This window comes from Balaenoptera physalus (genome assembly GCF_965194825.1).
Source record: "Balaenoptera physalus genome assembly, chromosome: 19".
Lineage (NCBI taxonomy): Eukaryota > Metazoa > Chordata > Mammalia > Artiodactyla > Balaenopteridae > Balaenoptera > Balaenoptera physalus.
In genome coordinates, this window is record NC_138900.1 from 11,827,130 (window position 1) to 11,852,538 (window position 25,409).

At 55.2% G+C, this 25,409-nt stretch overlaps 2 protein-coding genes across 12 annotated transcripts in view; one reads left to right on the forward strand and one right to left on the reverse strand.

Moving 5' to 3' along the window:
* Window positions 1-6,128: 6,128 nt before the first annotated feature.
* Window positions 6,129-11,781, forward strand: ZNF574 (zinc finger protein 574). The gene is made up of 2 exons (XM_082438615.1): window positions 6,129-6,302; window positions 8,809-11,781. The coding sequence occupies exon 2, from the start codon at window positions 8,829-8,831 to the stop codon at window positions 11,514-11,516; it is 2,688 nt and encodes an 895-aa protein (XP_082294741.1). The 5' UTR covers window positions 6,129-6,302; window positions 8,809-8,828; the 3' UTR covers window positions 11,517-11,781.
* A 3,001-nt stretch (window positions 11,782-14,782) lies between these two features.
* The window catches only part of POU2F2 (POU class 2 homeobox 2), a 79,160-nt gene continuing 68,533 nt past the window's right edge, over window positions 14,783-25,409 (reverse strand). For 5 of the 11 annotated variants that reach the window (XM_082438691.1, XM_082438692.1, XM_082438693.1 and 2 more), the window contains 8 exons: window positions 24,910-25,071; window positions 24,463-24,604; window positions 24,224-24,372; window positions 23,969-24,145; window positions 22,638-22,704; window positions 21,294-21,495; window positions 21,087-21,160; window positions 14,783-20,831 (listed from right to left, as the gene is read on the reverse strand). In XM_082438691.1, coding sequence (XP_082294817.1) covers window positions 20,500-20,831; window positions 21,087-21,160; window positions 21,294-21,495; window positions 22,638-22,704; window positions 23,969-24,145; window positions 24,224-24,372; window positions 24,463-24,604; window positions 24,910-25,071 — 1,305 coding nt within the window. In that variant the 3' untranslated portion in view covers window positions 14,783-20,499. The remainder of the gene's footprint in view (window positions 20,832-21,086; window positions 21,161-21,293; window positions 21,496-22,637; window positions 22,705-23,968; window positions 24,146-24,223; window positions 24,373-24,462; window positions 24,605-24,909; window positions 25,072-25,409) is intronic. The other 6 variants (XM_082438690.1, XM_082438689.1, XM_082438697.1 and 3 more) reach the window with 3 other exon arrangements.

Below are 25,409 nucleotides of genomic sequence, written 5' to 3' on the forward strand. Positions count from 1 at the left end.
CTAGGGCCTGGGGACCTCAAGCCCTCAGCCCCCGCGGGAAAGCATGCTGGGGGCGGGGAGAGGTGGAGGAGTGGAGGGGCTGGGGAGGATGTAGTGCCGGGAGACCCAGAGAGCGATGAGAGGGCTGGAGAGGTGGAGAGATAGGGAGGAGGGAGAGGAGGAGGGAGGGGAGGATGGAGAGAAGCAGGTGGAAGAGGGAGGCGGAGGAGGGTGGGGTGTCCCGGGGGCACCCAGCGCAGGGCCTCAGCAGGAGGGCCTGGCCATGGACCCCTGGTTCCCTGTGAGGAACAGCCGCCGGCTCCGGGTCCCCAGCTGGGCCTGCCTTCCTGCTGCTGGCTGCCACCACCGCCGCCGCCGCCACCACCACTTCTCCTTCTCCCCTCCGAGGCCGCCGCCTGCCTGCCCGCCTGCCGCCCGCGCTGGGTCCTGGAGCGCAGGGGGGCGGGGGGGAGAGAGATGAGGGAGGGAGGGAAGGAGGGAGGGAGGGAGACGGGGAGGAGGGCGGGCAGGAGGAAGGGAGGCAGGCAGGCAGAGAGAGAGAGAGATCGAGGGAGGGGAGTCGGGGGAGGGGGAGACCGTATTGGTCCGAGCTGGGGGGCCCCCCGCGAGGAGAATGCTGATGAGGGGAAGGCGCTGCATTGGACAGAGGGCCCACCCCCGGCCACCTCCTCCACCACACCATGCCACCGCCCTGCCCAGGCAGCCCTTGGGCACGGGAGTCCACGGAGACACAGCCGAGAGGCAGGAAGACCTGGGGAGAAGGCCATGGAGCTGGGGGAGAGGGCTACAGAGATGAAGAAAAATGCAGAGAAACAGCAAGACAGCCATCAAGAGCCACAGAGGTGGACCAAGGTCCACAAACCCCACAAGGACAAGGACAGGGAAAAGCCCAGAGCAAAGAAAGGGCCATCTAGACCAGGGAGCAGACCACAGAGACAAGCTAAGGACCTCGGAGACAAGGGCAGCTCATGGACTCAGAGAGCCCCCCATGAAGATGGGGGCAGGGGGCAGCTCATGGACTCAGAGAGCCCCCAGGAAGATGGAGAGAGGCCCACAGGAGCAGAAAGCACTCCTCAGGCATGGGGAGTGGTCCATGGTGACAGGAGAAGACCATGGACAGGAGGAAAGGACCACAGAAACTGGAACAAGGACGCATATTACAGAGACAAGGAGGAGGGCCAAGAAAAGTGGGAGAGGGTCACGGAAATGGAGGGAGGCCCACAGACACCAGAAAACCCACAAAGGCAGAATGTGGACACAAAAGGCCCACTGAGGCAGGAGCAGCCGGCCCATGGAGAAAAGGGAGAAGCCCCCAGAAATAGAAATAGCCCCCATGGAGGTGAAGGGATGGGTGGTGAGTATGGGAATTCTCCATCATGCAGAAAGAAATCCTGGGGACCTGAGTGGGTGGGGAGAAGATTCACCCAAGCATAGAGGCAGTGGGAAAGGGCAGGGAGCTGGAGGGCAGAGCCAGCAGAAGTGGAAGACTCCCTCCCTCTTGGAGAGAGCTGAGCGGGGCAGGGAGATGGAAGAGAGAAGCAGAGACACAGATCTTGGAGTGGGGGTGGGTGGTGCACGGCTGGGTGGGGGGTGAAATTTTGGGGGAAGGAACATGACAGTTGGCGCTGAAGGCTGAGTCCATGACTCACCACCACCCCCAATGCTCGTGATGGGGAGGAGACACTGAGACACTCACGTGCAGCCCCCAGCACACGTGACCGCATGCCTCGCGCGCATACACTCTGCACGTGGCAACTCTCACATCGGCCTGGCATGGGAGGCCCCCTGCATCCCCCACATGCTTCTGATACATACATCTGACCCTGAAGGACCACCGACTTTACATACACCTCCTCGCCCTACTTAAGGGGCCCCCAACACCCACCCTCAGCTCCAGCTTGCTCTGAAAGCCCAGACTCGCCCTGGCTTCTAGGCCTTTGCTTATGCAGGGACCCCAGCGTAGAATGCCTATCCTAGATTGAACCTGTCCCAGAAGTCCTAGTCCTGTGCCACCTCCTCCAGAAAAACTGACGCAGGCCTCAGCTTACTCCTGTATCATCTGAAGTGAAGGGACCTAGTCAATCCAGATAAATTGGGAAATACAAGCAGAAGGTCGCAGCAGAAAGGGGCCTGATAAATCAAGCCTGACCCTTCCATTTTCCAGTGGGCAGGAGTGAGACTCTGCCCCAGGGCATGGAGCCTGTCAAAGGCTGAGTCTAGCTTCCAGGTTATCTGGTTCCTGCCCCTGGTGATTTCATCCTGAGGGCAAATCCAGATTACTAGCTTTAGAGCTCACTGGTTACCACCAACTTCTTTCCTTTACTTCTTGCATTCATCCATTTAGCATGCCACTCTGGACGTCCCACCTGCCAGGCAGTAGAGCCTGGGAGCCAAGAGTATAGACCTTGGAGTCAACTCCTGGGTTACAATCCTGGCTCTGTCTCTTCCTAATGATGGACAAGTTATTTAATTTCTCTGAGCCTCAGTTTCTTTGCAAAGTGAGAGCAATAGTTCCTCCCTCCCAGGGTTATTGAGAGGATTAAACTGGATGATGCATGGAAAGCACTGAGCATAATACTTAGGAAGTCATAACACACTCAAGACACATTAGCTATTATTACTAGGCTCCTTGAGATCCTAATAAAAATAACTCTTACATAGATTTAAAAATTTTTTTTTAATTAAAAAAATCTTACTGAAGTATAGTTGATTTACAATGTGTTCATTTCTGCTGTACAGCAAAGTGATTCAGTTATACATATATATTCTTTTTCATTATGGTTTATCACAGGATATTGAATATAGTTCCCTGTGCTATATAGTAGCACATTGTTTAATCCATCATACATATAACAGTTTTCATCTGCTAATCCCAAACTCTCAATCCTTCCCTCCCCCACCTCACCTCCTTGGCAACAAGTCTGTTGTCTGTATCAGTGAGTCTGTTTCGTAGGTATCTTCATTTGTGTCGTATTTTAGATTCCACATATAAGCGATATTATATGGTATTTGGCTTTCTCTTTCTGACTTACTTCACTTAGTATGATAATCTCAAGGTCCATCCATGTTGCTGCAAATGGCATTATTTCATTCTTCTTTATGGCTGAGTACTATTCCATTGTATATATATACCACATCTTCTTTATCCATTCATCTATTGATGGACATTTAGGTTGCTCCCATGTCTTGGCTACTGTACATAGTGTTGCTATGAACATAGGGGTGCGTGTATATTTCCAAATTATAGTTTTGTCTGGATATATGCCCAGGAGTGGGATTGCTGGATCATAAAGCAACTCTATTTTGTTTTTTGAGGAACCTCCATACTGTTTTCCATAGTGGCTACACCACTTTACATTCCCACCAACAGTGTAGGAGGTTTCCCTTTTCTCCACACCCCCTCCAGCATTTAACTCTTACATAGCTTTTACTCTGTGCCTCACAACCACACAAGACAGGGGCTATTATCCTGCAAGTGAGGAAACTGAGGCACAGAGGAGTTGACTTGTCCAAGGCAACAGCTAAGAAGTGGCAGGGCCAGGATTCCAATCCAGGCAGCCTGGTTTAATTACATGGGTCTGGAGTTAGAGTTTAATCTAGTAGAAAGTTAGGACACCCAGTTAGAATCCAATCGAAGGACATAGCAAGAAGAGTGGCTGAAGAGTCAGACCTAGGTCTGACTCAGTGTTTGGGGTCCCCTAGTAGCTTTTTGGCCTTAGGAAAGTAAATGACCAATTCCTCTAGACTCAGTTTACTCATCTGAGAAATGGGGGGGGGTTAGAACAAGTGAATCTCCTGCAGCTCCTGTCCTTGGGAAGTAGCACTGGAAACATAACAGTGCTGGGGCAACTTGCTCACAAGCCTCTGAGGGCCAGAAGGGGACGTTGAGTAGGAATGGCCAGAGCTCCTTGAACATATAGGTACTCCAGCTTCCCTGAGCTTTGGGGGCATCAGCCTGGAAGGAGGGCACCCTAGAAGAAAGGAGAATATAGTCCAGACATTACAGGGTCACTTTCTTCAAGTTCTCACCCTGGTTGTCCTTCAGGTCATCTACCCCCTACATTTCCTGTTTCTTCAAATGAAACTGCCTGAGCTGTCTGAGGACTGGGCACTGTCACACCCACTGGCTCAGCCCTGGGGTCGGGACTGGCCTGAGACCTTAGTGACACTTGAGTAAGGGAGGTGGGACAGGGGCCAGGTTTCCCAAAAGGCAGGGATTCAGACCTCTGCCCTTGGCTAGAGGAAGCCTGTGGGTACCATGGCAGGGAGAGAAGGGGCCCTCGAGATCCCCATTGCAACTTCCTCTGTCCTGTCTGTCCTGGCTCTGAAAGCCTTGATAATAAAGGCGGGAGAGACACTGTCCTGGACTTGGTTTCCTTTGAGATTCTCTTGGACCAGGGCCTGGGTTGAGGGGAGCTTGGGGAAAAATGATGATCCACCTGGACAGTAGTTTACTGGCTGGCTCCTTCCTGCCATTTTTCAGTGACCTCAGAGAGAGGCCCTCCCTGCCACCCAAGTTCATTCCACGCCCTCTGCCCACCTGCTGTATTTTCTTTACAACAGCCACTGGCTGCCTACATTTATTTATTTGTTTATTTATTTATTTATTTTTAAATTTTATTTATTTATTTATGGCTGTGTTGGGTCTTCGTTTCTGTGCGAGGGCCTTCTCCAGTTGCGGCGAACGGGGGCCACTCTTCATCACGGTGCGCGGGGCTCTCACTATCGCGGCCTCTCCTGTTGCCGAGCACAGGCTCCAGACGCGCAGGCTCAGTAGTTGTGGGTCACGGGCCCAGTCGCTCCGCGGCATGTGCGATCTTCCCGGGCCAGGGCTCGAACCCGTGTCCCCTGCATTGGCAGGCGGACTCTCAACCACTGCACCACCAGGGAAGCCCCTACATTTATTTTTGTACCTGATATTGTCTACCCTCACTCCTCACTAAAATGTAAACTCCACGAGGGCACAGACTTTTCTTGTTCCTTCTCTATCCCTACAAAGAAGATTAACCTTGACCTGGCATATCGTAGCCAGTTATTAAATAATCATGAATAGAAAACAAAACAAATGAAACTGCCCGTCCCCGATTTTATGTTTTCCCCTCCATTTCCCATTTCCTCCCTTATCCTTCAGGTTTTCCTTGTTCCCTCAGATTCCTTCTCTCCTTGCTTTTCCTCCGACATTTCTTCTCCCCCTCCCTCAAGAGTCCCTCGGTTTTTCTTCCCTTCCTTCTTGCTGCCTTTATTCCAATTTTTTTTAAAATTATTTAATTTATTTATTTTTGGCTGTGTTGGATTTTTTGTTGTTGTTGCCGCTCCCGGGCTTTCTCTAGTTGCAGAGAGCGGGGGCTACTCTTCGTGGCGGTGCGCGGGCTTCTCATTGCGGTGGCTTCCCTTGTTGTAGGGCACAGGCTCTAGGCGCCCGGGCTTCAGCAGTTGTGGCTCACGGGCTCTAGAGCGCAGGCTCGGTAGTTGTGGCGCATGGGTTTAGTTGCTCGGCGGCAATGTGGAACCTTCCCCGTCCAGGGCTCGAACCTGTGTCCCCTGTATTGGCCGGCAGATTCTTAACCACTGTGCCACCAGGGAAGTCCCTACTCCTTTCTTTCTAATGAAGTGAGTCTGGAGCCTTGATTTCCCCTTTTTCTCTCTCCCTGCAATTAGTCCTATAGTTTCCCGTCTCCCCTTCGCGCTGACTGTGCTTCACTCTCTCCTTTCTTTCCTCTGGGACTCCTGCACCTCGAGTCCCCCGCCTCCGCCCTCCGAGTGTCGGATGCCTCAATTTCCCCCACTTTCCCCCTCGACCCCGAGGCGCCTCCCGACCGGCACCCCCAACATGGCGCCCGAAGCAGCGCTCCGCCGTCTGACGTCACCGCGCTGTCCTCCCCTCTAGAGCCTTCAAACGGAATCGCTAAGGAGGTGGAGGAGGAACATCCTTCAGGGGGCGTAAGGGGGCGGGCACTATCAACCCGGGGGCCGGCCGGTGAGAGAACGTCGCTGGAGGATTGGTTGGGCGCTGCGGGGGATCCCAACGTCACACACTATTGGCCCAGGGCTCGGAGACGTGAGCGTCGATTGGCAGAACGGCAGGGGCCAGACGGGCGATGATTGGGCTCATTCGCCATCGGCGCGGCGGCCGACGAGGAAGGTGGGAGGGGCGTTCCTGAGGGCGATTGGGGGCGAGAGCGAGGTTGCGGAGCTGGCGAGAGGAGACGGCGGGAGCTAGAGAGGGCGCAGCGCTAGGGTGGCCGCACGAGGGGAGGTGCGGCCCGGGCCCGGGCCCGGGGCGTGCGAGACGGCTGAGGCGGGTAAGTGCGGGCGGGCGTGTGAAGGGCCGGCCGGCCGGCCCGGCTCCCCACCCTCCCCCCGCGGCCTCCTCTCGTCACCTCGCCTGCGCACTGAGGGCCGGAGGGGGGTGCGCGCCGGGAGGTGAGGGCGGAGCGGTACCAACGGCCCGCGGGACGCGCGGGAGGCTGGGCGGGGGCCGGGCCGGGCCGGGGTGGCGGGTGGGAAAGGGGCCAGAGTCCTGGGAAGGGCGAGTGAGGTGGGACGGGGCTCGGGCTGGGGGCTGGCAGGGACCTGGGTGGGAAGGGAGGCGTTAGAGCTGCGCCCGGGAGGGTCTCCAAGCCTCCTGGGAGTACGCGGCAAAGGGCTGGGCGCTGGAACAGTCCAGGACCGAAGGAGGGTGGACGATTAGACGGCAGTAGGGTGCCCAGGGAGGGGTTTAGGCCGTGAGAACAGAAGTGGTTAACGTAAAGAGAAAGTCTAGTTATTCCTGGAGAGTTAGGCCAATGAGAGGGGTCTATGGTGTGAAAAGATATCAGGAATTGGATGTGCCTAGAGGGGAGATTTAGAGCTGAGGGAGAGGGAGAGGTCCCGGTGTGAAGAATGGGGTTACATTAATGTGAAGAGTTAAACCACAGTGTTGAGAGGGCGCGTTGGGTACCCTTGGAATGGGTTGAGAGGGGTCTCTGTGCAAAGAAGGATTATGTTTTATGTTATGTTATGTGAAACTGGCGTCTGGGTGTCCCTAGAATAACTTGAGGAGAAATGGTCTTTCTGAAAAGTACTAGGAATTAGGTCAAGGTGAAGAGTAGGAATTGGGGGTCCCTGGAGGGGGTTAGGGTGGTGAGAGAGATCTGTGTGTTAAGGCGGGGAGGTCTGGGTAGCCGCAGGGTAGTAGGCTGGTCAGAGGGGCCTGGGTGTGAGGAAGAGGGTTCTGGCTATCTGTCAGGGTTAGGGTGGTGGTAGGAGGGGTTCTGCCGAAGAGGGGGTTTCAGGGTATTCTTAATGAGATTTGGACAGTGGGAGGGGTATGTGGGAAAGGAGTTTTAAGCCATTATGAAGTGTAGTCTGTATATCCTTGGATGGGAATAGAGTATATGTGGGATCTTTTTGTGGAAAAGAGAAATTTTGATATGAAGAGGGGGGTCTGAGCATCCCTGGAATGCGTTGGGGGGGGTTGGGTCTTTTTGCAAATAAGAGGGGCTTAGGTTGATGCGAAGAATGGTGTCTGGGCATCCCTAGAATGGGTTGGGGTGGGGAGGAAAGGGGTCTTTTTGCAAAGAAGAAAAGGTTAGGCTAATAATGTGAGGGTGGGGGGGGGTCTGTCCCTGGAATGGGTTAGGGTGAGGGTGGGTCTTTTTGTAAAGAAGAGGGGTCTGGGTATCTCAAGAATGGGTTAGGGTGAGGGTGGGTCTTTTTTAAAGAAGAGGGGTCTGGGTATCCCAAGAATGGGTTAGGGTGGGAGGGGTCTTTTTTGCAAAGAAGAGTATGTGAAGAGAGGTTCTGGGAATCCGTGAATGGTCTAGGGTGGTTGTCTATAAAGAAAGAGGGTTTAAATCAGTATGAAGAGGGGGTCTGGGTACCCCAGAGAGAATTAGAATTGTAGATGAGGTCTCAGTGCACAGAAGAGGTAGGTGATTAATGTGAAGGGTGTCTGGGTGCCCTGGAAACATGAGTTAGGGTGGTGGGAAGGGTCTGAATGTGAAAAAAGGATTAGGCTTTTGTGAAGATGGGTCTGGGTGTTCTGGATAGGCCCTTAGGGTTGTGGGAGAGGGCCTTGATTTGTAGAGGGAGTTAAATCATTTGAAGAGGGGGATCTGGGGATCACGGGGAAGTGGTTAAGGTTTGGAAAAGGTCTGCGTGTGGAGACGGGTTAGGCCAATGTGAGAAAAGTTTATTGATGTGAGGAACCTGGGCACCAAAGGGAGAAAGTTAGTGGGTGACAGGTTGTGTACAAAGGAGGAGGGTTGCACCATGAGAGGGTGCCGAAAGTGGCAGGGCCCTGGGGCAGTTTGAGTGGTCGGGGTGTAAAAAGAGATCGAGAACCTGGGGGTGGAAGCAGAGGAGGAGTGAAGCTGTGAATAGTGGGTGGTTTGGGCCTGTGTGAGGACTCTCCCCGGCACCTGGGGGTAGGGACGGGGTAGTGTGTTGGTAAGAAGAGTCAGTGGAAGGAAATCTGACTGGAGAGGGTCCTGTGTGATGGGTTGGGGCTTTGGGCCAGCTGTGAGGCATGAGAATGAGAGATTGGACAGGTTGCAAGGATCTGGTAGGTGGAGTTTAATGCTAGCTGATTCAGAGGTGAGATTTGGGCAGATTCACTGGGAACGGACTGCGGGGAAGGTTTTGTGCTTGGTGCTCTTGTGTGTTCAGGAGAGGAAAGATTGTTAGGGAGTGGAAATATGGAAGCAAGAAGTTAGATGGGGAAATTGATCTAGGATTTTGGTAGGGGAATGATAAAGGGAAAGAATTTTCCCTAGGAAGGACTGAGGAAGCAGTGGCTTAGATACAATTTGTCCCCACCTCTCCCAGCCCAGGGTCTTGCCGCCGTCATGACTGAGGAGTCAGAGGAAACAGTCCTATACATTGAGCACCGCTATGTCTGCTCTGAGTGCAACCAGCTGTATGGATCCCTGGAGGAGGTGCTCATGCATCAGAACTCCCACGTGCCCCAGCAGCACTTTGAGCTGGTGGGTGTGGCCGACCCTGGAGTCACTGTGGCCACAGAGGCAGCTTCTGGCACAGGCCTCTATCAGACCCTAGTGCAGGAGAGCCAGTACCAGTGCCTGGAGTGTGGACAGCTGCTGATGTCACCCAGCCAGCTCCTGGAACACCAGGAGCTGCACCTGAAGATGATGGCGCCCCAGGAGGCAGCGCCAGCTGAGCCAACACCCAAGGCACCCCCCCTGAGCGCCAGTACCATCCACTATGAGTGTGTGGATTGCAAGGCTCTCTTCGCCAGCCAGGAGCTCTGGCTGAACCACCGGCAGACGCACCTCAGGGCTACTCCCACCAAGCCTCCAGCTCCAGTTGTCCTGGGATCCCCAGTTGTCTTGGGGTCCCCCGTGGGCCAGGCCCGCGTGGCTGTGGAGCACTCATACCGCAAGGCGGAAGAGGGTGGGGAAGGGGCAGCTGTCCCCTCTGCCGCTGCCACCACCGAGGTGGTGACTGAGGTGGAGCTGCTCCTCTACAAGTGTTCTGAGTGCTCGCAGCTCTTCCAGCTGCCAGGCGACTTTCTGGAGCATCAGGCCACCCACTTCCCGGCTCCCGCCCCAGAGTCTGAGGAGCCTGCCTTGCAGCAGGAGACTCTGACCCCATCACCTGCAGAGGTGCCTGTGTCTCAGCCTGACCCCCTGCCATCCTCTGACCACAGTTACGAGCTGCGCAACGGTGAAGCCATTGGACGCGATCGCCGGGGGCGCAGGGCACGGAGGAACAACAGTGGAGAGCCAGGCGGGGCAGCCACCCAGGAGCTCTTCTGCTCAGCCTGTGACCAGCTCTTTCTCTCACCTCACCAGCTACAGCAGCACCTGCGGAGTCACCGGGAGGGTGTCTTTAAGTGCCCCCTGTGCAGTCGTGTCTTCCCCAGCCCTTCCAGTCTGGACCAGCACCTCGGAGACCACAGCAGCGAGTCTCATTTCCTGTGCGTGGACTGTGGCCTGGCCTTTGGCACAGAGGCCCTCCTCCTGGCCCACCGGCGAGCCCACACCCCAAATCCTCTGCATTCGTGTCCATGTGGAAAGACCTTTGTCAACCTCACCAAGTTCCTTTATCACCGGCGTACCCATGGGGTTGGGGGTGTCCCTCTGCCCACAACACCAGTCCCACCAGAGGAGCCTGTCATTGGCTTCCCTGAGCCAGCCCCAGCAGAGACTGGAGAGCCAGAGGCCCCGGAGCCCCCCGCTGCTGAGGAGAGCCCAGCAGGGCCCGCTGCCCCAGGCACCTACCGCTGCCTCCTGTGCAGCCGCGAATTTGGCAAGGCGTTGCAACTGACACGGCACCAGCGTTTTGTGCACCGGCTGGAACGGCGCCATAAGTGTAGCATCTGCGGCAAGATGTTCAAGAAGAAGTCTCATGTGCGTAACCACCTGCGCACACACACAGGTGAACGGCCCTTCCCCTGCCCAGACTGCTCCAAGCCCTTCAACTCGCCCGCCAACCTGGCCCGCCACCGGCTCACGCACACAGGGGAGCGGCCCTACCGGTGTGGGGACTGCGGCAAGGCCTTCACACAGAGCTCCACCCTGAGGCAGCACCGCCTGGTGCATGCCCAGCACTTCCCCTACCGCTGCCAGGAGTGCGGAGTGCGCTTTCACCGCCCCTACCGCCTGCTCATGCACCGCTACCACCACACGGGCGAGTACCCCTACAAGTGTCGCGAGTGCCCCCGCTCCTTCTTGCTGCGCCGGCTGCTGGAGGTTCACCAGCTCGTGGCCCATGCCGGGCGCCAGCCCCACCGCTGCTCGTCCTGTGGTGCTGCCTTCCCTTCCTCGCTGCGGCTGCATGAGCACCGCTGTGCAGCTGCCGCTGCCCAGGCCCCGCGGCGCTTCGAGTGTGGCACCTGCGGCAAGAAAGTGGGCTCAGCTGCTCGGCTGCAGGCCCACGAGGCAGCCCATGCAGCCGCTGGGCCTGGGGAGGTCCTGGCTAAGGAGCCTCCAGCCCCTCGGGCCCCACGGGCTGCTCGCACACCAGTGGCCTCCCCAACGACCCTTGGAGGCATGGCCCCTGCGGCCCCTGCGGCCCCTGCCCGGCGCCGTGGCCTGGAGTGCAGCGAGTGCAAGAAGCTGTTCAGCACGGAAACGTCACTGCAGGTACACCGGCGCATCCACACAGGCGAGCGGCCATACCCGTGTCCAGACTGTGGCAAGGCCTTCCGTCAGAGTACCCACCTGAAGGACCACCGCCGCCTGCACACCGGTGAGCGGCCGTTCGCCTGTGAAGTGTGTGGTAAAGCCTTTGCCATCTCGATGCGCCTGGCAGAACATCGCCGCATTCACACGGGCGAGCGGCCCTACTCCTGCCCCGATTGTGGCAAGAGCTACCGCTCCTTCTCCAACCTGTGGAAGCACCGCAAGACCCACCAGCAGCAGCATCAGGCAGCTGTGCGGCAGCAGCTGGCAGAGGCAGAGGCTGCCGTCGGCCTGGCTGTGATGGAGACTGCAGTGGAGGCTCTGCCCCTGGTGGAGGCCATTGAGATCTACCCTCTGGCTGAGGCTGAGGGGGTCCAGATCAGTGGCTGACCCTGCCTCATGTCCCTCTTCAGCACCACCATGCCCTCTTGCTGAAGAACTTTCTCTACCATCCCCTTAAGTCTCTGTACATACTGTGCCCCTTTTCTACCCCTTTCAACTGCCATGTAAGTTCTGTAACTGGATTTATTCTCTCTTCTGAGGGGGGGTGCTCTGGGGTCCTTGACGTGCATAAAGGTGCCCCCCCCTACACACACACCTGTTAGCTCTGGTGGCCCCAAGGTGAAATGGTCAATAAAGACTGAGTTGGGACATTTATGTGCTTTTGTCTGGCCCGGCCGTGTGGGGTGGTGGAATTTGGGAGCTGTGAGCCCCAGGTTCTTGGGTCTGACTTTTCATGGCTGCATTCCCAGTGCCTAGAACAGGGCCTGGCAAGTAGTGGAGTTCAGTAAAGGGAAACTAAAGAGGAGGACCTAGAGTCCCTGGGCATGGCTTTCAGGGAGCAGGGACTTCACTCTGGTAGTAGATGGGGGCAGCACGGTTCTCATGCCACTAGAGGTCCCCACAGCCCCATAGAAGAGCCTGAAGCTGTTTCTGCTGGTGGCAGGAACATTTAGGAAAATCTTCAGGTTGTTCTCACCACCCCTGTCCCCTTCTCTCTGGCCTGACGTGAGCCGTCTCCTCCAAGGCCATCTGATTTTCTCACCTTGCATCCCTGAAGGCAAACGCTGGTCTCGGAAAGGCACGATCTCCAGGGCAGTAGAGGAGGTGGCTTCTGGGACAAGATCCAGCTGTGTGATTGGAGAAGATTCTGAGTAACAGCCTCTGGGGGTAGGAAGCCTCACAAGGGGAGGTGCTCTGACACCCACCTGGGGTTGGACTCCGGCTCAGCCCACAGATGTTTGTTGTGGGGAGAGTGGTGGTTGGGGTGGCTGACTGATGTTTGAATGCCTAATTTGTCTCAAGCATTTTCCTGCATTTGGGGGAATGATCTTCACGCTGATCCTGTGAAGAGAACGTTTTGTAGGAAAGGAATCTGAAGTCAAAAGCGGTGAAGTGACTTGCCCAAGGTCATTCAAACCAGATAGGGCAGAGCTTGAATTTCAGTGTAGTTTGATTTGGTTTAATCACCTATACGCATTCCTCTACACTCTTCTGCCTTCTCCATACTTGGGGGAGGGCGGTGGAGAGAGGAGATGGTGAGTGTGTGACTGGTGGAAATGCTCGGCTCCTATGCTAGTCTTGTCTCTAAGAGCCACACTCCAAGAAAAATAAGCACCCCCCCCCGAAGGTTACTGTAGTCTTTTTGTTAGAATTCTTATTGGAACCCTAGTAAATGAGAGGTAAAGGGAAGCTGTTTGCATTGAAACGAGGGGAAAGGGAGGCCTGAGAACTGCCCACTCAGCCTCTCCATTACTCTCGACTCCCTTCAGCAATCCTGTAGCCCTCTGTGGGCACTGGAGCTTATGCTTCTCCATTTTTAAAAAGGTAAAGCACTCAGCCTTTTGATATCTCGACAGCTCCTAATGAAGTAGAGCACTTAATCTGTTAAGCAGTTGTTTTTGACCAGAGTGTGTTGATCATGGGCACAATCTTTCAGTAACCTCATCCTGCAGAAAGGACTTGAGCCATCTTAGCCCAGCATGCCAGAGCCCCTAAATCCACAGGTAAAGACTCATTCTCAAACTGCCTCCTTTCAGGAAGAGCTGTAACATCCAGAAAGTCGTATCAAATAAATGCTTAGAACAATTGGAGGATTTATCTTTGCAAAACCAGATAAAAATCAGGCTGAATCAAGGGACAGGAATGGAGGAAAAAACCCTGAGGGTTCTGGTTGACCCCAAGATAAAGATGCTTTCAGGAGAGAAGCAGCTGGGTGACAGTGGAGGGGATCACCCTTCCTCTATTGTGGTTCCTTTTTAGAGCCTCTAGTGGAAACTTTAGACTCCCACCCTGAGAAAAGTTTATGTGTGCAAACATGTTTATGAACAAGAGTCATTGTTCACCATCATCCTACTGAAACTTCCGTGGTCCTCAGTTGGACCACTCTCCTAAAAAAGATCGCACTAATCAAACCCTTCTTGAATGCTGGGCTTTGAGTTGGACAGGCAAAGGTTCTTGAACTTTAATGTGTGTTAGGCAATTTCCCCAGAGATTTGGATCCAGCAAGCATGTCTTGGTGAGACCTAGGAATCTGTGTTTTGAACACACCAATTCTGATGCAGGTGACTTGCAGACCCCACTAAAAAGAACCTTGCATTGCTTGGTTTTAGTTGGATATGGAAGCTGCTTAAGCAGAACTGTCAAGGGGACAGAACAGTGGTCCTCTAGTGACAACACGTTCTTGACGATATGAGGCCCAAGTATGACTGTACAGGGGAGACGATGTGGAGCAGTTGAGCACGTTTATGAGGCTACAGGTGGATGCCTAGTTCAGCTCCAGAGGGCTCTCAGGTGTGGCAACTGTGGTTGTCACAGGCTGGCCTGGGTGACAAAGACCTTTTGGGTCTATATGGTTCTGACTGCACCCCCTACAGTCAGGGGGCTGGAACAAATGACCTTCCTCGGGGTACTATTCTGAACCTCCAGCCCAACATCCCACTGCCCCATCCCTACTGACTTGGCTTGAGAGTTGGAGAAGTACTTCTTTTTTTCTCCCTTGCCAAAACGGTGCAGTACTAATACATTTTCTCTTTCGAAATGATCAAACCCTCTCCTACTCGTTCCCTTTCTCCTGTTCCCCTATCCCTCACTATTGAATTTGCAGAATCCCAGCACCTGTGTGCCAGGCATACGTTAGAGGATGGAACAGTGAAAAGAAGACCTGACGGCAGTGAGAAAACACAGTTATTGACACCATTTCAGATTTTCAGCAGTGGGGTCCTGGGGATCAGCCCGTGGTCTGGCCTGTGAAACGGTTGTTCCTGCCAAATGACTTAGTCAAGATGAGCACAAAAATTTGAGTGAATGAGAGCTAATGTTCTGAAAAAGAAGTTAGGTGTGTATCTTGTACCACCAGACGACTTCAAAGTGAACTCTGTTTTTAAAGGGTCTTGTTAGTCCTCTGTGGATGGAAGTAGGGAGCTACTCACTCGTTTCCTGCCTTTCTCATAGTTCTCATTTATTGAAGTCAGCATGCTGGAGATCTGTCCTAAGCACCTACGTCATCTCATTTAATTCTTACAACCCCACAGGCTACATATTGTCTCTGTGTTACAGATGTGGACACAAGCTCACATATTGAAGGTCACATATCTATAAAATGGCAGAACTGAGATTTAAATTCAGGAATTTGAATTCATTCTAAGTTCCAAGGCTTGTTTTTTTCTTTTTTTTTTTTTTTTTGGCTGCATTGGGTCTTCGTTGCTGTGTGCAGGCTTTCTCTAGTTGCGGAGAGCAGGGGCTACTCTTCGTTGTGGTGCGCGGGCTTCTCACTGTGGTGGCTTCTCTTGTTGCAGAGCACAGGCTCTAGAGCACAGGCTCAGTAGTTGTGGCTCACGGGCTCTAGAGCGGAGGCTCAGTAGTTGTGGTGCACGGGCTTAGTTGCTCCGCGGCATGTGGGATCTTCCCAGACCAGGGCTCGAACCCGTGTCCCCTGCATTGGCAGGCGGATTCTTAACCACTGCACCACCAGGGAAGCCCCGAGGCTTGTTTTTTTAATTGGTGAAAAAAAAATTGCTCAGGCCTTACTTCTGAACATTCCCTGAACAGAAGTAAAGCCCTCCCCTCCACAGCACACACACACCCACCCCATACCCTGATTTCCCCGCCACCTTTCCCAAGACAGAGAGGAGACCAAGGGAGAAGAGGCTGCATTTCTCTCTGTACAGTTTTTAATTTTTTATTTTTTGATGTTGTTCAGATGAATGACACACTCAAGTTACAAAAATGGGGCCTTAAAAGAAGCACATTGTACAATGAACAAGCAGATTGGAGTTAAGAACACTGAAACGCTAACCCGCTACCACGAGAAGAGACAGGGAGGGGGTACAGGATGGGAAGGGAGGGGCTACCAACACAGGGGTCAAACAGAACTGAAAGGGGGGCTAACTTGTTGAGAATGGAGGAGAGGCAGGTCTCCTCCAGGGCCTACTCAATTTCCAGATGCCACTTCTTGGTCTCCCTTGCTCACTACTTGCCACCTCTTCCCATCCCCATTCCAACCTGGTCTTTCAAATGAGTAGGTGAGAGACACCCACCCCAGAAAGGGCCAAGCCAATCGGATCTTTACAAGGTGGGATGGTCACCTTGCCCTAGTGCACCCTTGGATTTGGGAGGAGATGGTGGCAGCAGTGGGATAAGAAGCCAGAAAGGAGCTAGCAGAGAGGAACCGACCAAAGATCAGGCCCCTGCTTTTCCCCAAAGACTCCTTGCCCCTTCCCCACCCTACCATGATTCAAAGGACCTCTCTACAAGTTGTCGAGAGAGGACCGCAGTCACCCTGCAATTATATAAATAAATAAATACTGAGCCCCTGGGCTTGGGGGACAGGCTGGGGGAGGGGCAGCAGGGATAGAGGAAAGGGAAGAGGAGAGGAGGGTGAGGCAGAGGGGAGGGGTCACAGACATAGTAAATAGTTGTCTCCGTCCCAGCAACAATTCTCTCTGGATTTTTCTCTCCTTTTTGTGTTTGTTTAACAAGGAGTTAACATCTCAAGGACAAATACTTAAAAATATACATTATTTTTTCTTTTTTTTGTTCACCTTTCTCATCGTCATCTTGCTTTGGAGACTGCTGAGGTCAAAGTTCAAACCGCACGAAGGAACTACGGCTTGGAGTTTTTGTGTATTTTTTTTAATTTTTATTTTTTAATTTTTTTCACTTTTTTTTCCAACGTATAAAAAGGTAGCGGAGTTGTCTGTGGATTTTTTTTTTTTTTAATGGTTAAATCTTTGGTTTGTTTCTTTTTTCTCTTGGAGGCCTTTATCTCTCGCACTTGCCTTTCCCACTCAGAGGCCAGTGGGGGCCCGCGTGTCTCAATTTTGCTCAGTCTGTCTCATTCTCTCTCTCACTCAGTTCCCCCTACCCTGGGCTAAAGGGAGAGAGAGGCACCCTGGGATTTGGGTAGGGGGGGAAAATCTAGCCAGTTCAAGAGGTCCCCCACTACGTGGCTAGTCCCTTACCCCATCTTCCCAGGGTGCAGGGCTTGGAGACCCTCTCTTGGCCTTCCCCAGGGAGGAGATGTGCGGGAAACTCACAGCCTCACCCCTTCTGATCTTAGCCCCAATCCATACAGAGGCTTGGGTTCTTCATCTCCATTGACCCCCACTTACCCTCCCCCAGCCCTCCCTCCCACTTCCACCCCCACCCTCCCAGAAGAGAACAGAGAGAGGTGTTTTAGTTACTGGCATTTTTTTTTTTTTTGGCACAATTAAAAGGCCCACCATTAGGTAGACCCAGTCTCTGTCCCTCCCTCCAGTAGGTCAGGGTTGGGGAGGAGAAATTCAGAGGGCTCCCACTTTCTCCAACCCATTCATCATCCTTTCTAGCCCAGGCCCCTGGCCCCCCACCTCAGACATCTCACCTAACCCAGAACCCGGCCTGGGGTCTCCTTCCCCAACCCCACATAAAGTTCCCCAGCCCCCCAACTCTCTCGCTCGCACACAGACACACGGACACAGGCTCTGTACAGACCACAAAATAAAAACGATGAGATAGTTTTGTTTCCCGGAGTCGAGACGGGGTGGGGGACTGGAGTGAAAGGGGCAGAGGGGGTTGGGGGGCATGAATTCCCCCATTACCTTCCCAACCCTGGCTCCCTCAGCCCCCCAGCCCCTTGCCCTGGCTGGCCCCCAGCCAACGATATTTGGTTTCCATTTTTTAACATTAAAGTTCTATGAGGTATTTGGTGCCTTATCTCGAGTCCTCGGGGGAGGGGGGCCCAGGGGGGAGACCTGGGGCACACTTGCCCCTCCCTCCCTCCCACCCCCTTCCCAATATTTGGTTTCACAGCTGTAGTTAAAGCTTGGGATTTGGTTATTTTTTCCCCCTCCCAGGAATTTTCTTTTCTTCTTGTTTTTCTTTTCCCAGTTATGGGGGTTGGATGGGGAGGGTCCCCACCACCCCGGCTGCACAGGGGTCCCTCCACCAATGTCAGGGCATCAGCCCCATCCCTGCCCCCTGCTTCCTCCTCTCCCCTCTGCCCCGCTCCTCCCACACTGGGGTGGAGGAAGGTCCCAGGTGGCAGGACTTGCTGGGGAGGAAGCAGGATGAAGTGGGTGGTGGTGAGTCCTGGATTTTCTTTCCTTTTTTTTTTTTTTTTCCTTTTTTCTTTTTTTTTTTCTTTTTTTCTTTCTTTTTTTTTTTTTTTTTTTTCTTTTTTCCTTTTTTTTGGTCTAGAATCATAGTTTCTGTTTGAGTCATCTCCACCATGCCTTCCATGCTGCCTGTCTTCTCGGAGGGGTTTTTGGTTGTAATTCCTTTCCTTGGCTCTGCTCAAATGTCCTTCCTATCTGTTCAGGAGCCCTTGGCCCCCTCTCCACCCTTGGGCTGGGGCCCAGGCCCTCTAGCCAGTCCCTTCTCTTCAGGAAATAAAAATGGACAAACTCAGAGGTAGGGTAAGGGCAGGGAGTCGGTTACATTCTGGCGAGGATGGGTCGACGGCAGGCCACGCCCCGTCGGTGCCAGGGTGGGAGGGGCGGCCACTCCACCACTGCCCAGACAAGGCACCCCGAGACCCCTGAAACAGCTGAGCCTCTGCTGCCTCCATGTCCCAGCCCAACAGTTTCATTTCCCGAGTGGGAGAAGGGAGACAAGAAAGAGAGAGAACGCTGAGGCCTCGGGGCCCGGGGTGGTGTCCGAGGCTCTGTCTGCCTCTCCTCGGAAGTGTCCAGCGGCACTGCCCATCTCCCGGGGCTCTCCCCTCCCTCTGCTCCTGCCCGGCGAGGGGCGGGGGCCACTCTGATTTCAATGGCTCGCGTCCTTCACAGCAACACTTTGGTTTGAGGAGAGACACAGAAAGAAGGAGATTAAGAGAGGTGAGAGCGGAGGGAAGGAAGAGGGAGAGACAGACCAAGAGAAAGGAGGAGACAGAGGGGAAGAGGACAGACTGCAGAGAACAGAAGAAGAACTCAAAGGAGGAATCAAACCACCCGAAAGTTTGTTAGTTTTCCTTCGTCCATTCTTTTTTGCTTTCTTATTCCTTTTTTCCTGTTTTGTTTTTTTTTTTTTAAAGCTTTTTCAGTTGATTGGGGGTGGGGGGCGGGGAGCTCGGGGCTCTTCACCCCTGTCCCTGACACCCTCTCTCAGCCCTGCCCACCCGCTTCCATCCGCCCTGGCTGAGGGACAGGCCCTGCCCCAGCCGCCCCCGTCCGGCTTTCCCGAAGACGACGTCCATGAGGTATTTGTGAAGAGAAAGAAGCATCCGTCCTTCCATCCGCCTCGGGGACCAAGGGCCTGGACCACTGGTGCAGGGGCTTGGCTCCACCTCGCGGCCCCTCCTTAGCCTTTGAAGAGTCCTCGTCTTCTTTCCCTTAAATATATATATATCTATAAATTCTTTTTTTTTCTAGTTTTAATTTATTGTTTGTTTGGTTTTTTGTTTTTGTTTTTTTGGTTCAAAACTTTGTTGGCCTCCACAACAGCAGGAGGGCAACGTGGCTCCCAGCAGCGTCTCTCCTCTGTCCGTTGAGATGTGTCCAGGGCTGGGCAAACACAGGGTCCAGCCAAGACTTGAGGGAGGTCTCGTGGGAGTGGTGGCCACCACAGCGCCCTCTCGGATGGGGACCACAGGTCATGGCACTGTCCCCGCCACACGGACCCTGATGGGGACGCCATCTCGAGGAACCCCACCACTGGGGTGCGTGCGTGTGTGCATGTGTGTGAGGGGAGAGGAAGAGGCATCTGCCAGTATCGGGGGGGCACAGGGTGGGAAGGGCGAGGTGAGTTATCTTTTTGGTTTCTGGTCAATGTCAAAGAACGTGAAGGATCCCACGGATAGGCACTGGAATATGAATTTTTTTTTTTTTTCAGGGAAACTGACAGACGAGGATTGGAAAAAAAAGACAACTTGAATGCCCTCACCTCATCCTCTCTTGCCTGAAGCTTCCACCTTCCCTCGGACTAGGGATGGGGGGAGATTCCAGAGCAGAGGAGGGTGACAGGGTTGAGGGGGGGACATGTGAGAGCTAGAACTTGGCAAAACGGCCTAGCCCACCCTTCAAAGGGAAAAAGGGGGAGGTACAAGGGGTGAAAAGTCATCCCAGGCCTTCCCCTGAACTCTCCCTTGGCTGGGGGAGGAAGGAAGTTAAAGCGAGACCCCCCTGCCCGGGCAGGGAGAGCTGGGGGCCAGGGGAGGGGGGGAGGACACATGACAGGGACACATTCTGTTGAGCACAACGCTAAAAATTCTGTACATCCTTTGGATGAAGCTACTGAATATTTGGTGTAAAGTTGTTCAGGCCCTTTCTCTTTCACCTTCTGGAAAAGAATATTCGGCGGGTGGTTCTGAGCCCACCCCATCAGCCCCAGGCTGTGCCCTCCCTGTCTTGGCTGGCCCAGGACTGAGGGCTGGGGCTGGGAGGCTGGCACATTCTCTTGTTCCTTCTCTGCCCGCGCCGCACGCAGCGGGAGGCTTCGCCCCGCAGCCAGGGGCCCGCGTGTCCGCCCTGCCGAGGCTTCTCCGCCCCTGGCTGGGGCTCTTATTTGGTGTCGTAGCAGTGAGAGTGAGCACACTGAGGTCTGGCTCGAGACTGGTTTTTGGTTTGTTCGGTTTGGTGAGGGATTTTTTGTTTGTTTTTGGTTTTCTTTTTTTTTTTTTAATGTTTGTTTGTTTTTCACCTCTTGTTCCTTTGGGGCAGCTGGTTTCTTTGTGATTATTTTTGGTTTTCTTTTTTCTGTTGGTTGGTTTCTTTTCTTTCTTTCTTTCTTTCTTTTTGGTTGGTTGTTTTTTTGTTTTTTGTTTTTTGGTCTTTCCTCCCTTGTCACTCCTGCTCCGAGGACCCTCTGCATCCCCACCAATGGCCTCCGCGCCCTCTTCCCAGGTGGGGGACGGAGGCGGGGGTCAGAGGAGGAGGAGGGGAGGCGTGGCGGGCCCTCACTCAGGCTTGGACCCTACCTCCGGCCCCCCTGGGCCTCCAGGGGTCTGTGCTGCCGCCTCACTGCAAGTGGAGGAGGAGGAGGAGGACGAGGACGAGGACGAGGAGAGGCCAGGAGACTTGCTGGAGATGGAGGCCGCCACGGCCGCAGCGGCTGCCGAGACCAGGCCCACACCAGGCGGGGCGCTGAGCAGGGGCAGCCCGGCGTGGTTCAAGAAGAGTGACGAGGTCACCAGGCCCGGACTCCCTGGGGCCGCGCCAGCCGCCCCCAGCACCAGGTTCCCGCTGCTGTCAAGGCTGGTAAGGGGCAGGGTTCCACCAGAGGCCAGGGCTGGCGGGGAGAGAGAGAGGCTGGGCTGGGGGTGCCTTCCAGCGTCCCACCCGCAGCGCCCCCTGTCTTCCCGTCTGACCCACGGACCCCCATCAGCACCCCTCACACCTTCCCCAAAGGTGAGATGGGTATGAAGAGGCGAGCGACGCAGTGAGCAGGGGCAGGATGGCATGGCTGGAGCAGGAATGGGATGGGGGCTCGAGGCCCTGGGGGACAGGGCTGGTGGCGATGGGAGTGACATGCGGCAGCACGCACCTTGGATAGTGGCCAAAGGGTTGTTGCTCATGAGGGCTGGACTCAGCCCGGAGCTCAACCCCACCATTGTGCTTCTGCAAGAGGCAAAGCAGAGGCATTAGCGGGGGCAGAGACCCTCCCACAGAACTGGGGGCGCAGCTCCCCACCCTGGAAGCGGCAGCGACCCTGCTTCTCCCCACAGCCTCCTACCTGCGGCTGCCCACTTACCCCGTGCTGGGGTTCAGGCCCGACAAGCCGATAGCCGAGTGGCTGCCTTGAGGGCTGGGATTTGTGCTGTTGGTGGTGGCCGGGGGTGGGGGAGTGACAGAGGGGATGGAATTGAGGGGGGGCGCGGCCCCGCCCCCGACCCCACCCCCTCCAGCTGTCCGGCTGGGGTGGAGGGTCCCCACAGCTGAGGATAAGGTAGTAACTGCCAGAGAGAGACAGAGAGAGGGACACTTCAGCTTCCACTCGTCCTCCACTGAGGTCGACTCCTGCTCGTCTTCCCTGCCCCGTCCCGCAGCATCTCCTCAGCCGGAACACACTTAGGCCTCCTGCCCTTTCTCCCCACAGCCATTTCTCTGTGCCTCTGCCACGGTGACGGTAATCGCAGTAAGAGCAGCTGCCACCCACCGAGCCTGTGCCCTATGCCAGGAGCGTGCTCACACTCTGCTTATCCAGCCCTGAATCTCACCTCTGGGCCCCTCTGTACAAAGAACCAAGGGTTCCCAGAAGACAGAGCCCTATGGCTCCCTCTAGAGGCCAGGCACGGGCGTGCGGCTGTGCACCCTGAGGCTGAGAGGGCCCTGAGCCCAGCCTGAGACCAGACACCCAGGACAGCAATTCCCGGCTCTGTGACGTCCCAGCTGTGCCTTCAGGTGAGAACCTTCATCCCTCTGGCCTTCAGTTCCCTCATCAGGAAAATGGGGAAGATAATAGAACCAATCTTATAAAATGGGTGTGAAGATTAAATGGGTCAATATTCTTTATAAAGAGTTTAGGCCAGTGCCAGGCACACCCTTACTACTTTATAAACTTCCAATTACTATTTCTTAACCTGGGGAGGGGAAATATGGCGTTTGTTTTTATATTATTCTTACATATGGTGTTATACATGCCCTACCCCAGGAAGGGGCAAAGGAGGGCTTTGGGTACAAAAGTGTGTGTGAGTGTGTGTGTGTGTACACACACACACATACACACTCTTCTGTGTATATATTCATGGATATAGCTTCTGTATGTATGTTACATTCACAATAATTTTATAACAGAGGCTCAGAGAAGTAAGGTCACTTCTGGAGTTCACACAGTTTCTAAATGCCAGAAAGAGAACCCAAGTACATCACCTTTATCAACCCCGTGCTTTTCTCACATGAAATCATGGAGCAGATGAAGCCTGAGCTGCTCTGGCAGGGAAGGGGTGAGGCTGCCCTCTCCCCTTCCCTGCCCCGCCCCCTGACCTCCAGGCTCAGCCTTGAGGCCTAGGGATGCCCTGAACCGCTTGAGAACCTCGGGTTCGGGCCTGCACTGTGTTCTCCCAGTACCCCCTCGCCATCCTCTGCCCTCTCTGACCTGTTGTGCTCAGACTGCTGGAAGCTTGGGACAATGGCAGGGTCCCGGCGCCCCCTTGGGGCGTGACCTGGGGAGAGAGGAAAGAAGGCATGGTTAGGCCACTGTCTTCCGGCAGCTCCCATGGTGCTCCCTGTGGTTACAACCCCCGCACCTCTGCCTCCAAGACGGAGAAAGGGGGCTCTGGCTGCAAGTCTATGTTTGTATCATGCCAAGCGCTTTCCATCAGCTTTCATCACGTTTACCCTAGGTGATCCTGGGGCACAGACAGGAGGTAGTCATTCCCTGCCTCTCCTCTGACACCATCCAGTTGCAGGTCTGAAGTATGTGTGTGTGTATATGTGAGAGCGCACAAGCACACGTGCTTGTGAGGCTAGGGGGTGGGGTGGGTTATGAGGATAAGGCGTGTCTGCATCACAGTGTTGAGATGTTATACTGCTTGATTTTCTGGGACCATCCACCAGCCTCCTTCTTAGCCTCCCTGCCTCCAGTCTCATCCTCCATCAACCCCAGAAGCCTCCCTCTAAATGTGACCCAGTCCCTCCCGGGCTCAAAACTCATCCTTAGCGCCTCACTGCCTACGGTTCAAGTTCAAGCTCCTTCAGCATTTGACTTGGTGTCTGGCCCCTGCCCATCCCCCACCCTACCCCCACACTCATTCATAAATAAGCATTCCAGCTCCAATCACACTAAATCGCACTGGAGTTCCTCAAATTGGGCTCAGCACTCTGGCTTCTAGGCTTCATGCACATAGATCCCTTTGCCTGTCCTTCACGAGGCTGACTCTCTCTTGTCCTTATGACTCAGCTCAGATGATCCCTCCTTCCTTTACATCATTGGGGAGGGGGGCTCCTCTGGGCCCCTTGTTCCTCTCTGTAGTGTCACAACCCTTTCCACACTAGATGGAATAAAGGGATGTCCCAGTGTGTCTGATGTCGAGCAGGCTGTGGACCTGAGTGCACACCCAGGGGTATAGTGACGTCCCTGCCAGCGTCTGTGTAGTTGTGAACCTGTGTGAGGGGGAATGCCTGTATCCTTTACCTAGTATCCATCCCCGTGTGGCTACATCCTGTGATAACTCTGTGTTTGGCTACGTCAGTGTGTGTCGGTGCGTGCTTGTATCCCCCACGTAAGACCACAGTTCCCTGGAAACGGTGTTTCTCTGTGTGACTGTGCCCCACCCCTGTGACAGCCTGTTCCCAAGGGTGACTCTCCCTGCCTCTGTTCTAGGAACTGTGGCCAACAGGGTAGGTTGTGCTTCACACGCGGTGCCTGCCAGGGGGCGAGGGTGTGCCAGAGCTTTGTGGCCCCACCCCTCGAGGGGCTCTTGGTACCAGATGGGGGCTGTAGCTGGCTGGCTTGCCCGGGCTGGGCAGCATGGGGGCCGCGCTGCAGGGGTTGATGCGTTTTTCCTTCTGGCGCCGGTTGCAGAACCAGACGCGGATCACTTCCTTCTCCATGTGCAGCTGCTCTGCAATCAGCAGGATCTCCTCTGAGGTAGGCTTCTGGTTCTGCGGGCAGAGGGCTCGTTAGCCCCGGGCCCATCCTCCCGCCAGCCCTCAGGGCCGCCCGGGAGGGTGGGGCCTCACCGCTAGAAAACTCTTCTCTAAGGCGAAGCGGACGTTTGTCTCGATGCTGGTCCTCTTCTTGCGTCTCCGGCCGGGGAGCCCGTCGAAACCCAGGCTGGGACTGCTCAGCTGGTTGGGACTGGGCAGGCTTGAGTCCACAGACATAGTCTCTGTGTCCGGGAGGAGACGGGGTCATGAGAGGGCGCTTCCCCCGGCCCGCCGCCCGCAGCCCGCCCGGGAGCCCCCAGCCCAAGTCCCACCTGCGTCGTTGAGCCACTTCTCCAGGAGAGGCTTGAGTTTGCACATGTTCTTGAAGCTCAGGTTGAGGGCCTCGAAGCGAGAGATGGTCGTCTGGCTGAAGTCGTTGCCGTAGAGCTTGCCCATGGCCAGACCCACGTCACCCTGGGCCAGTGGGGCGGGGATGGGGCTGCGTTCAGAGCCGTGCAAAGGGCTCAGCCCCGCCCACCATCTGGCCACACCCCCACCCCCGCCCACCAGGTGACTATGCCCCCCTTCACCCCGCCCACTAGGCAGCTACGCTCCCTCCCTCTGCCCACCAGCCGGTCACGCCCCTCACCCCGCCTACCATATGGCTACGCCCTCTACTCCGCCCACTAGATGACTAGGGCCCAACACCCCGGCCACCAGCTGGTCACACCGCCCTGTCATCCCACGCCCACCGCCTGTCCTGCCGGGTGGCCCCAGACCTGCGTGAAGCCCAGCTTGATGCGGCGTTGCTTGAAGGTGCGAGCGAACTGCTCCAGCTCCTCCAGGTCACTGGGCTCCTCGGGATGGGATGGTGGCTCCAAGCATTTGGGGGGCTGCGGGTGCGAGAGGTGCGGGTCGGGCAGCGTGGGGCGGGTCACGGCCTGGTGGGGTGGGCAGGTGGGTGGGATGCAGGACCGAGGACCAGGACGGGGCTCAGCATTGGCTGCGCAGTCCCCCCTCCCTCCCTCCCTGCCGTCCAGCCTCTTCCTGCAGACTCCCCTCCACCCACCCCCAGGTGGCCCCTCCACACTCATTGCCAATCAAGGTGACACTCTGCTGCCCCACAAGGGCCCTCCCACTGCCTGAAACTCTCTGCACGTTCCTCCCAGTCTGCAGACTTCATAAGGAGCAGCCATCTCCTTTCACCAAAGGCTCTTTCCCTGAAGCTAGGGGAGGGGTTGGTGGTTTTAGCCTCCTCTCAGGCAGGGAATCAAGGATC

Excerpts from the sequence above, each read along its gene's own strand:
- ZNF574 (XM_082438615.1), top strand. The coding sequence starts at position 8,829 with ATGACTGAGGAGTCAGAGGAAACAGTCCTATACATTGAGCACCGCTAT.